The sequence below is a fragment of the Pongo abelii genome, chromosome 6 (genome assembly GCF_028885655.2).
Source record: "Pongo abelii isolate AG06213 chromosome 6, NHGRI_mPonAbe1-v2.0_pri, whole genome shotgun sequence".
In the NCBI taxonomy this organism is placed as follows: Eukaryota; Metazoa; Chordata; class Mammalia; order Primates; family Hominidae; genus Pongo; species Pongo abelii.
Genome location: NC_071991.2, coordinates 8,665,975 through 8,680,454, shown reverse-complemented (window position 1 = coordinate 8,680,454; position 14,480 = coordinate 8,665,975). Strand labels below are relative to the sequence as shown.

Here is a 14,480-nt window from a genome sequence, read left to right as displayed (position 1 = left end):
GGACCCAGGCAGCCGCAGGGATGCCCCCGGGGCGTCTCACCTGCACCAGCGCCTCCTTCATGGCAGTCCAGTTGGACACCCGCCAGGCGCACTCCAGGACGAGGTAGGGGTTGATGTGGCCTTTGGACTGGCCGTACTCCGTCAGGGCTTCCCACTGGTTCAATTCCTTGGAGCATCTACAAGACCACAGATCCGAGAGCAAAAGCTCAGTCACCAGCGCACTCATGAATTCACAAAGGCGGGGACAGGGTTTTAGGGAGCAAATTTCCATTCTACAGAAGAACAACACAGTAAGAGTGGCCTTCTGCGGGACACGGAGGTGTGCTCCATTGCGGGGTGAGCCCCCTGCCCACCCTGGACACCACAAACCACCTGCTATTCAGCAGACAGCCCAGAGCACTGGAGCCAGGGGAAATGGAGGGATAGTTTACTGCTTCTCCAGTCGACTTATTTAATTACTCAAGGCTTTAAATGCTGGTTTTGGGTTTCTGTTTGTTCTTTATGTGGCCATAAAGTAGCAAACCTCTCTTTAAAAAACACTCATTACAAGAAAAGGTCAGAGATTTTTCCCTGATTCCCTTAACTGATTCATGCACACGTCAAGCACCGTGTTCGGCTTACCGAATCCAGTGGTCTTCCCAGAGCTGGTATTCGGGGAAAATAGCAGGGGAGGCGTTACTCCTCTCATGTTCTTTTTTGGCTTTATCCATTGCCTTTTCATAGGATTCTTGTGCCTAAAAAAAGTTAATGCTTTTAAATCACTGTTTAACTAGAAACACACCTTTTCTTACTTTTTAAATTTAAAACTTAGAACTAAGTTTTTTGAGATGAGGTTTTGCTATGTTGCCAAAGCTGGACTCAAACTCCTAATTCCTAGGCTCAAGGCACCCTCCTGCCTCAGACCCCCTGAGTAGCTAGGCTACAGGTGCCTGCCTGCACCTGGCTAAGAAACACAGCCATTTCACTGCCATGGCCCAGTTGTCTACAGCAGGCTGAATCACAGACCTGGGAGCACATGGAGCTCTTCTCCAGGAGCACTAAACGCCCGCAGCTCTCTGTTCAGAGACAGAAGACAGTGGGATTCCCTGAACAGAATGGAAGGAGGGGAGGCTGTCCAGATGTGGGATTACTTTCTCCATCCTTTAGTAATCGGAGCAGGAGCCGCAAGGCCACATCTGCTTCTGGAGGTTCTGTGGCACAGCACCCTACACAGTGCTAGGAATTGCACCCTGAAATGGTGGCCTGCGCCACACTGAAGGGCAGACACGGGGAGTAAAACGTAAGCAAAAACAAAACCTATCGCTTCCAACAGGACCAACAACGGGAGGGAAAAAGCATCCACGTTGGCATCTAATGCAAAGGACTTATTAGGACTGTGCTTTAGCTCACGTCATATACGTAGGTGTCTCTTAAATGCAGACTTCAGTCATAGGGCCTTTACGTGAGGGACTGAAATGCTTTAAACGTATTTAAATGTGAACCCTGGGCCAGGCACAGTGGCTCATACCTGTAATCCTAGCACTTTGGGAGGCCGAGGTGGGCGGATCTTAGGTCAGGAGTTCGAGACCAGCACGGCCAACATGGCGAAACCCCGTCTCTACTAAAAATACAAAAATTAGCTGGGCATGGTGTTGGGCACCTGTAATCCCAGCTACTTGGCAGGCTGAGGCAGGAGAATCGCTTGAACCTGGGAGGTGGAGGTTGCAGTGAGCCGAGATTGTGCCACTGCACTCCAGCCTGGGTGACAGAGCAAGACTCCATTTCAAAAAAAGAGAACGTGAACTCCGACTTGAGGACATTTTATTAAAGAACCATTATAAATGACCTCTCATTACGCACCCAAGCCCATCAGTGGTCTGAGGTTTACCTGCTCAAAGAACCCGTGCTGCTCGTAAGCAATTGCAGTCGCCGTCTCCGAGTACTTGCACCGCTTCTGCCACAGACCAGCCCACATATCTTCCTCTTGTAACAGGGAGTAAAGCTCCGCAAGGGAATCCAGTATCTCCTGAAAACATGAAGTAAGGTTCCTGAGTGCTCGAGACAGAGACTTTTTTTTCCCCCTAAAAATACAGTTTCACTGTGCTGTCATTTGAAATCATTTGGGAGCAGTATTTATTTAAAGTGTGAAGTCACTGGCAGGGAAGAGGTAATTAACAAACTGAGGCACACCCTCACCTGCTGCGGCGGGGTGATGCTCTCCTGCTCATAGAACTCCGTTGTTTGCTTCGGCTTAATCTGAAGACTCAGACCCTTTTCAAAAGCCTGGTGCTCCAGCATCAGCGTGGACCGGAACCAGAGGTTGTGTGTTTTCCCCAGGTACTTCAGGACGCAGGGTCGGATGGGGATCGGCGGCACGCACTGGGACATGGCTTCCACAAAGCAGTTCAGTGCGCTGGGCTGGCAGTCTCGCTGCACCTGGTGACTGCCGCTGCACAGGAACGGACTTATCTCGCCCGCCAGTGCCTGAAACCAAAGCACATGTCATTTACACCTTCATTCAAAAATCGGCAAGTCTTGCTGTCTCTCTCGATGCATCTAAGAATACCTTTCCTAATTCGCTCGAGTGACAGCCAGTGGTTCTCTCATTCTCTGAAACTTGTTAAAGACTCTGTTCTTTTATGAATACTTACCAAAAGCTAAAACTACAATTTTCCAAAACAGGATTTTAAAGATACACTCACATGCTGCTGTCTGTCAGAGAGGATCTTCCACAATCTGGGGAAAAGCTGGACCCACGTCTTCTCTGCCAGCGTCGTGGAAATGTGGCACAGCTGAACGAAAGCGCTGAGCAGCGCTCCAGTCTATGAACAGAAAGACAACAGGCTGAGATGGCCACGGGCTGGGGGTGCCTCGCACAGCCATGCTCAGAAGACACCCATGATCTGTCTCACACATTATCGATGCTCCTTCACTTTCAAAGTTTCAAAGATCTGAGAAAATGCCATGTTGGAGTAAAAGCCCATGGATCCTGAGTGGTGGGAAGCCATGGTGCACTTAGCAGCCAAGCCCAGGCATCCCGAGGGGCTCAGCAATGGCACCTGCATTTGCACTTAGTTTTTAAGGGGGTTTCCTAACACTACTGATCCCACCATATCCAAGAAGGACAAAAACACGACAAGACTGAAAGAGTAACTTAGAGAGACACAGACGTCACCGAGGCCCAGGCCACTGAAAATAGTAAAGTGAAAACACACCGTATATGACATAAACTATTTGCCAACAGGTATTATTCTGAAGAACAAATCAAGAACTGAAAGTTCAGTCTCTGCAATCTGCAGTGTACAAGAGGCAGGAGAAAATGACCGAGACGGACTGGAACAGAACACCTGGACGACTAGAGCCTGAAGTCGAAACTGAGGGCCCGGAGGGCACAGTACATCCACAGTTGTGTTTATCTCGTCCTAGCCCTCTTGTTTTTGAAGATCTGATCTGAATTAGCTGCCAACATTCCTTATTAACAGCCAGGTTTCTAGTCTGCCTGAGGCTGCTCTAGCCCACAGGAGACACCCTACATGGCATCAGGCAGTGGCGCCAGGGGGCTGGGGAACATGCTGACAGCCACACTGTCCCTGCTGCCCTGGCGTGGTGGCAGAGTGCCAGGGACATGACTACGCTTTCATCTCTCCTGCAGCAAACCCAAGAGGGGAAAGCACGAGCACATTCACGTTTCCACTAAAAACAGACACCAAGGATACAAATCTTTCAAGGAAAATGGGTGAAAACATTTAGGTAAACAACGCTCCTAAGTATCTGTCATCAGGCTGCCCTGTGAGGAGGACTGTGATGAAGTAGGCACAGTTCCCCTCACATGGCCACACACTTCACCCTGACCAGCCCATCGGGGGCTCTCAGCTCCACGTCAGTTTAGCGGAGGCCAAGAGCTGGGGAGAAATGAAGAGCCCAGCGAGGTCACTGACCTGCTAATAAAGCTGCTCAACTCCAACCGTGGGGGTTTGGATCAGAATCCCAAAAGACACAATCCCATACGTCCTAACCCCAAGTGTTGAAATCCTCAAAGATCAGAATCCCTGAAAATCATCATCACAGCTGCATCAGGTTAGAAACTATTCCCTGTCACTGTCTGCGTGGTTTAAGGAGATGCCTATGGGTGCCATGTTTACAGCATCAACTTGACTGGACTACGGAATACCTGGAAACCTACCTAGTAAAGTATTATTTGGGGTGTGTCTGTGTATGTTTTAAAGAATTTTTAAATTGTTTTTTCCAGCATTATATTTTCGGGATTTGAGAGATTAGAAATTTTGATCTTTAGGGATTTCAACATCCGGGATTACGATGTTCAGGGTTTTGTGTCTCAGGATTACAGTCTGCTCCTGCTCCCCAAGTCCATGGCTTGTTCTGATGTACACACTGTCCCAAAGAGGTGCAGGGGTTAGGGCCCCGTGGTGGACCCACAGCGTCAAAAGAGCCTAGCGAGGGCTTGCTGCCTCCACAGACTTCCCACAGGGAACAATGGCCAGACCTGAGAAATGAGGTGAAGGAGAAAGAGCCTGTGTGCCTGGGGTGAGGACCGCCCTCTCCGGATTTAGAATCCAAGAGTCTAAGAAGAGCTGGTGGCACCTGACCACTTCACGGGGTAGAGGAGCTCCAGGAAGGAAAACGTCAGGGTGGAAACAACAAACACAATGATTTGTAACCCCATCTTGCTCCATGAAAAATCTCAACTCCCATAAATACACAGAAGATGAAATAACACGACACCACCCTCTCCAACCCCACCAGCCCTGGCTGCTTTACCCCAGCACCCATCTCGCCTCCTGAGGAATTAGCACTTCTTTCTGTTCATTATTTCCCCTCACTAGAACGTACACCCTGCTGAGGACCAGCTACCACTGTGTTTCCAGCGTCCAGAACATCACCTGACACAGAGCAGGCTCTCAGTAAAAAGATGCTGAAATGATGAAATGAGATCAAATGTAAAAGGTGAACGAGGAAAATGGGACACAAAAGAACCCAAGGAGAAGGGAAGAATTAAATCACACCCAAGTACCCTGAGAACCACACCATGCTAAGAGGTGGGCACAGGTCTGCCAGAGTGGCCCAAGGATATGCAGCAAGTAGGCGGCACACCAGGCTCAGGGGCGATGGTGTGCCCACCTGTGCTGGGCACTGAGTTAGAGGGTCTCCTTTGTGACACACATATGGCTGACGACGTCTGCAGCTCCAGCCTGAGCAATCCTCTTATAAAGGGTGACACAGATGGGCCCTGAGACTCAGGCTATGAAGCCTCAGATCAAGAGAAGACCATGGGGACATTCGTGGGCAAAATTCTCTGTGAGATTTGCCGAGATTTTCAGCCACATCTGGTCTAACCCAGCTGCCATCCAGAGAGCAGCCACGGCCCCACAGAGGACGTGGAGGTGTACAGCTGTGACCAATTCAGCCAAGACAAAAATCTTAATGAATAAAACCAAATATCCTGACCCCTCGCACAACATACTGCTAGAAATTCCTCTCCTGATGGCACTCCCACCAGGAGCTGAGGATAAAACTGAGGCACAGGCACCTGATGATGTGGTGATGTGTCATGGTGACCATCAGCCAAAGGCCTCTGGGCTTCAGGACATGGACTTACAGCCCTTTTTCCTGGTGGTGGTGGCAGTAGGGACAGGGGTCTATTAAGATGCCTGTGATCCCAGCACTTTGGGAGGCCGAGGCAGGCAGATCACCTGAGGTCAGGAGTTCAAGATCAGCCTGGCCAACATGGTGAAACCCTGTCTCTATTAAAAATACAAAAATTGGCCGGGTGTGGTGGTGTGTGCCTGTAATCCCAGCTACTCAGGAGGCTGAGGCAGGAGAATCGCTAGAACCTGGGAGATGGAGGTTGCTGTGAGCCGAGATCGTACCACTATACTCCAGCCTGAGCAACAGAGTGAGACCCTATCTCAAACAAACAAACAAACCAACAAACAAAAGAAATGCCTGGCCCATGACATGAGAGCTATCACTCACATGTATCAGGCTGCTCTGCTTCCCGCTCCATCCCACAGAAAAGCATTTTATCCTTATCCAAGATGACAATGGTGTCACTTGGGTATAAGTTCAAAGACTGATCCAGTGCACAAGTTCAACATAGGTCACCAAAAGATTTTAATGTAAAAATCACTTGTGAGAAGTAGTTCATGCTTTTTTCCCACCTAGCTCCTGATATGAACAGAATAATCAGAATCATCACCCAGCTCCTGAAAGAACAGAAAAATACCTCCTCGTCAAAAGTAACCTGGTACATGGAGCTTCAACCAGTCTTTCAAGGTCATGACATAAAAAACAATCAGACTTATAATTTACCTGAGAGTTTGCAGAAGCCAGAGAGTTTCTACCTGGCTAGATTTCAAACATAAATGCACCTGGAGGCCCCCAGCTCCACAAAGTGGGCTTGATTTAGCAAATTAACTCATTTCTCATTTTCTCCTTTTTTAGTGCACTTGAAAAATAATCCAACATTATTATGTCTCCTCACACATTTTTTGTACACAGTTTTACCGTTTCTTTCAAGAGATGGTGGTGGAGAAATTAACTTTTTTCCTATTTTCTCCTATAAGACACTGTGACACTCCCAAATCTCTGCTTCACGCCTGTAATCCCAGCACTTTGGGAGGCCAAGGTGGGTGGATCACTTGAGTCCAGGAATCCAAGACCAGTCTGAGCAACATATCAAGACCCTGTATCTACTAAAAAATTAACAAATTCGCTGGGCGTGGCAGCTCATGTCTGTGGTCCCAGCTACCTGGGAGGCTGAGGTGGGAGGATCACTTGGCCCAGGAGACTGAGGCCGCAGTGAGGTGCAACTGCGCCACTACACTCCAGGCTGGGTGACAAAGCAACATCTTATCTCAAAAAGAAAAAGGAAAGAAACAGAAAAAGTTACACTGCTGTGGAATGATCCTGATTTAGGCTTTGAACTGTCCATGGGAGGAAAGCAACAAATCCTTTCCAAGCTGCATACAGACCTTCACCTCTCGGAGGGTGTCCAGAAACTTGTCGTGCCTGTTGGTTAGCATGTGCAGCTGGTTTCCAATGTCCTTTTCTGAAAGTTCTTTGGTTTTGGGCGTGCTGGTCTGATCCCCAGGAGCTAGTTCGATGTCTATCTCTACATCCTAAGAAACAAAGCAGCAGGCAAAACCAAAATGTCAAAGGCTTCAAGAAAACCCAACAAACACACCTCCTGTAGGCTTCTTGTTACAATTTTGGTAAAATTCGTGTTTGTTTCCTGGAAGTGTGTAAGTATTTAAATAATCTTCAATCCTAAAATAAACAAAACCCGGATTAACTAGACCAGATCTCTCTCTTTTTAAAAATGACTATAAAGAAGCCACCAGTGTGCTTTCACATTGGGTTTTTTGTCAAAAGCACAATTTAAAATAAACTTCAAACAGTAAAAATAAAGATTAATGGAATCATAGTCTATCATTTCTCAAAATGCAATACAGTCGCCCAGCTGCCTGGCTTGCTCAACCTGAGAATCCCCTCAGGGCCACGGCGGAGCATGTTGCTGGTGCAATGTTTTATATGACCACTCCCAAAGAGGAATACACCTTATTTCTGTCTGAAGGTTTGGAGAAGTCAGTCAACAATTAAACTACTCCTTGAAGTCAGGTATCGACAATTTGGTGTGTGCCCTTGAAAATGAAGAACTTCAGACTTGGCAATTTATTTCACACAGGAAGATTATAGAAAGAAAAGACCAAATGACCTGGTAATCTAGTGTTTCAGCAACAGTAAAAAAAAGAAAAAAATTTTAATTCGAAATTATTAATGAGTAGACATCCTGCACATGGAAGAGGGGACGCACCACCCCTTTTAGAGCAAAGAGGGTGCCGTGCCCGCCTGCAGCACGGGTTGACTGTCTCCTAAGACGCAACGCTCCACAAAGGCTGAGCCTCCAAAAACCAACGATCTTAAGGAGACACAGCCTACAAAAATCCCTGCCAGGAACAGCGGCAGCCACTTCTTCATGGAGGACAGAAAGCCACCAAGACTAAGCCATCAACCTTGGTACAGGTTCTTGGAGGAGCAAAGGCTCCCTGCTGCCCATCCCGGGACTAGGCAGAGACATGGGTTCTGAGCAGGCTGCTGGAGGAACCAACTAGAGCCCCAGCCCCTGTGTGGCAGGCAGCATTCCCCCAGGCAGCGCTTTCTGTAGTGAACACGGGCTTTTCTCACCAGGAGAGAAAAATCACGGCACAGGGAAATGTTCTGTTCTCAGCAGTACTAGCTCATGGTAACGTGATCCATCTCAAAACCGAATGGGAGTGCAAGATGCTTCTCAATTCTAACTAAAAAAAAAAAAAATCCAGCTGAACTTAGGTACCACATTCAGAGCTTTCAGGTAGACAGGTTTTTATACCTTGTTCATGCCCGAAACAAATCTAAAGCTGATACAATAACTTCTTCTGCAGGACCGAGGATTCTGCCCGTGGGGCACAGGGCCTCACCTCCTCTCTGGGATTCTGCCCGTGGGGCGCGGGGCCTCACCTCCTCTCTGGGATTCTGCCCGTGGGGTGCAGGGCCTCACCTCCTCTTTGGACTCGCTGTTCTCCCGCTCCCGGGGCTCCTGCTTGACGTGCGTGACCATGGCGAAGGCGGCACGGTCGTGGCTATCGGCCAGGTTGATGACGTTGGTGATGGACGGGAGCATGGCTCCTTGGCAGCTGGTGCCAATGGGGGTGCTCTTCTCACACACGGCCAGAAGCAGCTGCAAGGGGTGTGGAAAGGAGACAGACCCAAGGCATGCGCATGGACTTTTCTCCCAGATGCCCCTCACTCGGGCACCTCTGACTCTGCAGGTCCAAGTATGAGCTCAGCACCTTTTCCCACCTCTCCCCGACCGGACGGGCTTCCTCTCCTCTATCCCCTCCAAGGCATCGTCCACACACAGAAGACCTCTGCTTCACTCATAGCACACACCAGGCCCTGCCACTCTTAACTCCTCAACACCTAGGCGGTTCCTGCTCCCACCTGGGTGGAACCTCCCACCTCACCCCCAGACTCGTCCTCCTGAACCCATCTCTTTCCACACAGTGGCCCTTTATCCCGGCCCACCCACCCACGGCTTCCCGCAGCCTCAGCCGACAGTGCACAGGCTTCCCCGTGTGAGTCGTGAGCCCCTCCGTGATGTACTGAAGCCCCTGCCTGCCTCTGCAGTCGGGCCACTCCCCACCCCACCGTGCTTCCCCACGGGCAGTGCGCACACTGCCTGGCCACGCCACTCTTGCCGTCTTGGGCGAATATTCCCTGAGCACCCACTGGGTGCCATGGAGGCCCTGCAGACTCATCTGCTGCCTGCACAGAGATGGTGTCCCCTGCCTCAAGGAGCTGAAGTGTCAGAGGGAAGGACACAGCCAGGCACGTGCTCACTGTGGTAACGTGGCCAGGAAACAGGGTGGACTGACAGAATTAAAGGGAGCTGCACATTAGCCTGAGTGGCAAGAGTGAGGCAAGTTCAAGAACACGGAAGGCCAGCACCCTGGAGACTGATACTGGAGGGAGAGGGAGATGGGGATGCAGAGACAGACGGGGGGCCAGTCACCTGAGGACCATAGCCTGGAGGCTGGATTTTATGCCACGCACAATGGAAAGAGTATTGTTATCTGCTTTATTAAGAATAATTTTGTAACGACAGAGAAAACTTATCAGTAGGAGGGGAGGTGGTTGAACATTAAGGAAATGGTTCCCATTGTCCTAATGAGAGATGGTGGTGGCCACTCAGGGGCAAAGGAAGGAGGGAGTCGAGGACTCTTGGCTTGTGCCCTTCCCCTGACCGATTCACATGGACCTGCCACAGCCAGTATCTCATCTGTTTTTGTAATTTTAGCACCCAACCCAGTGCCTGGCAACTAACCAGCAGTCGGAAGGTCTCCTGAACGAGTGATGGAAGAGCAGGGAACTCTGCCCAGGTGTGGCCATAGGCAAAAATTCCAAACACACGCTGCACACGCGTCAAGAGAACGCCCGCCCATCCGGCACAAACGGGAAACATGCTAGCAGGCTCCCCTGAGAACCAGCACCACAACTCACTCCCTTCTTCTCATCAAAGAGAACTCATCCACCTTTTGTTCCAGCTGTCTCAGGAGACATAGTATGTGGTGACCTGGTTTCATTCACTCCAGGTAAATGGACGAGAACTACCTGCACAGCACTGGTAACCTGCCACAGCAAACCCAAGCTGATGAGTGAGCCACAGGCCGAAACTCTAGCAAGCTAGAAGCTTGCCACAATCCTGCTGGAAACTCAAAGAACATCTGACTTGCCTTCCATGAAAAGTCAATCCTACTCTAGGTCTGGATCTCGCTTTCATCATATAACACTGAGCATGTTAAACACACCTGTGTTGCCAGCACCCGACTCCTCACACTAAGGAACCAAAACCGACAGTGTGGTCAGGCCCTGGCCCGGCTGCTCCATCTTCCTGCTTAAGGAATGATGGGGGCTAGGCATGGTGCCTCATGCCTGTAATCACAGCGTTTTGGGAGGCCGAGGCAGTCAGATCACTTGAGCTTGTGAGTTTGCGACCAGCCTGGGCAACACGGTGAAACCCCATCTCTACTAAAAACACAAAAATCAGCCAGGTGTGGTTACATGGGCCTGTAATCCCAGCTACCGGGGAGGCTGGGGCACAAGAATTGCTTAAACCTGGAAGGCGGAGGTTGCAGTGGGCTGAGATCATAGCACTTCACTCCAGCCTGGGCAACAGAGCAAGACTCTGTCTCAAAAAAAAAAAATAAAAATAAAAGAACAATGGGAGTTGACAAGTCCACAGTTTTATTTTCTAGGGCACGCAGACAGAATTCAAACTTTTTTATATTTGAAGAAAAAATGAATCTTCACCTACAAAAATATACTATTCAACTTTCTGACACAGGATTTTAAATCAGCCCAAAAACGCTTTAGATGAACGCTTGCCCTGAAGTCTTTACTTTCTTCCTGGAGATCAGAAGCAGGTTTGTGCTGGAGATTTCTGATTCATCTCAGTGTGTGTGAACACCTCCTGGCTTTGAAGCCCCCACTCAGAAGACTCACAGCTGCCCCCGGCCGCAGATGTGAGCCGAGTCTTCCTACCTCAATGCACTGCTTGATCCAGAAGTGGTTCCCCATGGCTTCCCAGTTCTGCGAGCAGGTCACATACAGCAGGCGCTCGTACACACGACGTTTCATGGAGTTGTCAAAAACCTCGAAAAACTTTGCCCTGATGAGTGGCTGGGCACAGCGCAGCCCAGAGAGAAAGGCAGGCTCAAGTTTCGCCGTCAGCTCGCTGCCAGAGAGGGTCTCATCCCTGTAACACCAAGTCAGAGACAGGCAAGACGATGGACTCCCCAAGCCATATGCAAACAAGCAGAAACAGGTGGACGTGGATGTGAACTTGCTGAAATGCCACTACGAAAACCAAGAGTATGTTATAAATCGTGGCAGCCTCATGCAGCATTACAACACAAGGTCCTTTAATGACACCAAAGTAGGTCACACAATTTAGCATTTAAATGAATATTTTAAACTTAGGTATGAGTCAAAGATTAAAGTCATTGCTGCATGGCTGGCTGGCTGGGGAGCACATTAAGGGCCAATGTATGTAGTACTTGATTAATTCCTGTAATTACCTGTAGACATAGTTAACAAGATCTAAAAACTGGGCATTTAATTCAAGGTCTTCCGGAAAGCGTTTTTCTATGTAGGTCATCATCTTCACAAGCAAAATGGACTTCTCCCGGAGTGTAGGTGTCTGTATGAAATTTGAGAAAAGACGCAGTTAAAAGTATTTCAACCATCTGCTCTAGTATTTTTTAAGCTCCTACAATTTTATCAAGCACAATAAGACAAGGTCATTCCTAAACAGTAAGGCAAAGATGGCTTTATCTTTGGATGCTTAAAATCAAGACATGCCAATGTAATTTTCGTAGGGGCTACAACTCATTTTAGAGAGAAAGCAACTGTAAATTATAAAACAAATCAGAAGTTTGTAAGCATCTAAGTGAAATGATAGTCTCTATTATTACTTTTACTTTTAGTATTATTTGTCTTATCTTTATCGCCATAAAAAGGTTAACAAGGTTCATTTAACAACTTTTTTTTTTTCCCTAAGACAGTCTCTCGCCATGATGCCCAGGCTGGAGTACAGTGGTGTGATCTTGGCTCACTGCAACCTCTGCCTCCTGGATTCAAGCGATTCTCCAGCCTCAGCCTCCTGAGCAGCTGGGATTACAGGCATGCGCCACCACACCTGACTAATTTTTGTATTTTTAGTAGAGACGGGGTTTCACCATGTTGGCCAGGCTGGTCTCAAACTCCTGACCTCAAGTGATCCACCTGCCTTGGCCTCCCAAAGTGCTGGGATGACAGGAGTGAGTCTTCATTTAACCTTTTAAGAGGAGCAAAGCCACATTAAGATGAGCAACTCAGTTTCTATTTAACATCTGTTAAGTGCACTGAAAAAAATCCATCTTTCTTTTTTTTTTTTTTCTCCCCCCAAGATGCAGTCTTGCTCTGTCGCCCAGGCTGGAGTGCAATGGCGTGATCTCAGCTCACTGCAAGCTCCACCTCCTGGGTTCACGCCATTCTCCTGCCTCAGCCTCCCGAGTAGCTTGGGACTGCAGACGCCCGCCACCATGCCTGGCTAATTTTTTGTATTTTTAGTAGAGACGGGGTTTCACCGTGTTAGCCAGGATGGTCTCAATCTCCTGACCTTGTGATCTGTCCGCCTCAGCCTCCCAAAGTGCTGAGATTACAGGCAAAAATCCATCTTAATTAAGAAAAGATGCTGTGAGTGTAATTACAGCAGAAAAAAATGTTTTGCTTCAAGTTTCAGAAAGACCGAGATGTTGAGGCTTGAATTTTCTTTTATTGAAAGCGAGATCACATGGCACACCGTCCCAGCTCACCTGATTGGCTGCCATCGGGGAGTTATTCTTGACCCATTCTTCCACGATTTTGACCACAGCCCGGAGGATTTTGGCATCTGGTGATTTTTCGATGAGGGATGTCAGGATGGCCTGGATGAAGTTCTTCCGCATCTCCATGCTCATCACTGCCAGGCGCGTCTTCACTAGCTCCAGACTCAGCATCACCAGCTCGCTTGTACCTGCTCGCCCCAAGAAAGAACAAACCCACGGGTCTCTACACATTGATTTAAACAGGCAGCCACTCAGCCTTGCCTGGCATGCTGGGTTCTGCCCATTTTCCCCCTCAGTGTTTTTTCCTGCATCTAGAGCTCTGGGATTTGAAGCACTCGTATGTTCTTACGTGCATCTTGGAAGTGTAGCCCTCTCTGCAGGGAGAGGGATGAGGGAGCTGACGGACCAGTGCAGGTGGCTCCGGCCTCTCCACACCCAGCTCTGAAGTCCTAATCATGGCCCCTGTACTCTGAGGTGCACCCAGAAGCCGTGCCCACCACAGCCCCTGCCAGGCAGCCCCACACCTCCACATAGCATCCAGATTCCAGGAGCCCACTGCTCAGCTCTGGAGCCTGTGACTTAACTCTTCAGAAACAGCAACTCTGATTAAGCAGTCTCTGTTTCACAGTAAGCACTGGTAACTCTCAGTGGTGAATGCAGCATCTAAAGTCCAACTATTTTAAAATTTCTGCATTCTTACACTCACAGACTTTAAAAGCAGGTGTGTGTGTGTGTGTGTGCACACGCACGCACGCACACATGAAAGAGAGTCTCAATCTGTTGCAGACTGAGTGCAGTGGCTATTCACAGGCGTGATCACAGCTCACAGCAGCCTCCAATTCTGGGCCTCAAGCAATCCTCTTGCCTCAGCCCGCTGAGGAGCTGGGACCACAGGCGTGCCACCGTACCCAGCTTAATAACAGTCAATTTTTAACAATGAGTTGTTTTTTAAACCCCTACATTGAAGAGCAAATGGTAACGAATTATGACCAAACAACAGGACTTGGTGAATGCACATTCCCTTTAGAGTTCAGCCCCAGCCTGCACAACAGAGTCTGTTCTCTGTTCAGCAGAGTCTGAGGAAAGGCCCCGGTGGCCAGCACATCACCTGAGGTGGCTTCGGTGCTTCCCGACGCTGCCTGAGGGTTTAAATGCTCCCGGACCATCTTCTGCAGGGAGCGCATAAAGACGGAGATCAGCCGGTCTATGTAGCTGGGGTTGTTGCTGCAGGCAGACTTGAGGATCATAAGCGTCCCTAAAATGTAGAAATTGCCAGGTGTTTTACAGAAAAGTAACAACCATGAAAAACGGAGTGAAAGCAACACATTATTTAAAACAACCTATTCTGACAAAAGCATAGTTAATCCCACTGTCAACACTGTGAGCTTTTACATGGCTCATGCTACATTCTGAATGAAACACTGTATTTTCACTCCTAATTCTCAACTAGATCAAATCATCATGAATGAGAACTGATTTTTGTGCTTCAGTAGAAACAACGTTCTTACCTTCAGTTCTGGATTTTATTTTTGGATGACAGCAAATTACCCTAAGTTTTTAGTCCTATAATAGGTT

General features: G+C 48.7%; 1 protein-coding gene across 15 annotated transcripts in view; it reads right to left on the bottom strand.

Annotated features, from left to right (window-relative positions):
* TRRAP (transformation/transcription domain associated protein) overlaps nucleotides 1-14,480 on the bottom strand; it is a 135,339-nt gene that overhangs the window by 34,937 nt on the left and 85,922 nt on the right. For all 15 annotated transcript variants that reach the window (XM_054560183.2, XM_054560188.2, XM_054560187.2 and 12 more), the window contains 11 exons: nucleotides 14,014-14,160; nucleotides 12,894-13,093; nucleotides 11,616-11,737; nucleotides 11,080-11,293; nucleotides 8,537-8,716; nucleotides 6,972-7,118; nucleotides 2,682-2,801; nucleotides 2,176-2,463; nucleotides 1,868-2,005; nucleotides 622-734; nucleotides 41-176 (listed from right to left, as the gene is read on the bottom strand). In XM_054560183.2, the coding sequence (XP_054416158.1) occupies nucleotides 41-176; nucleotides 622-734; nucleotides 1,868-2,005; nucleotides 2,176-2,463; nucleotides 2,682-2,801; nucleotides 6,972-7,118; nucleotides 8,537-8,716; nucleotides 11,080-11,293; nucleotides 11,616-11,737; nucleotides 12,894-13,093; nucleotides 14,014-14,160 (1,805 nt within the window). The remainder of the gene's footprint in view (nucleotides 1-40; nucleotides 177-621; nucleotides 735-1,867; nucleotides 2,006-2,175; nucleotides 2,464-2,681; nucleotides 2,802-6,971; nucleotides 7,119-8,536; nucleotides 8,717-11,079; nucleotides 11,294-11,615; nucleotides 11,738-12,893; nucleotides 13,094-14,013; nucleotides 14,161-14,480) is intronic.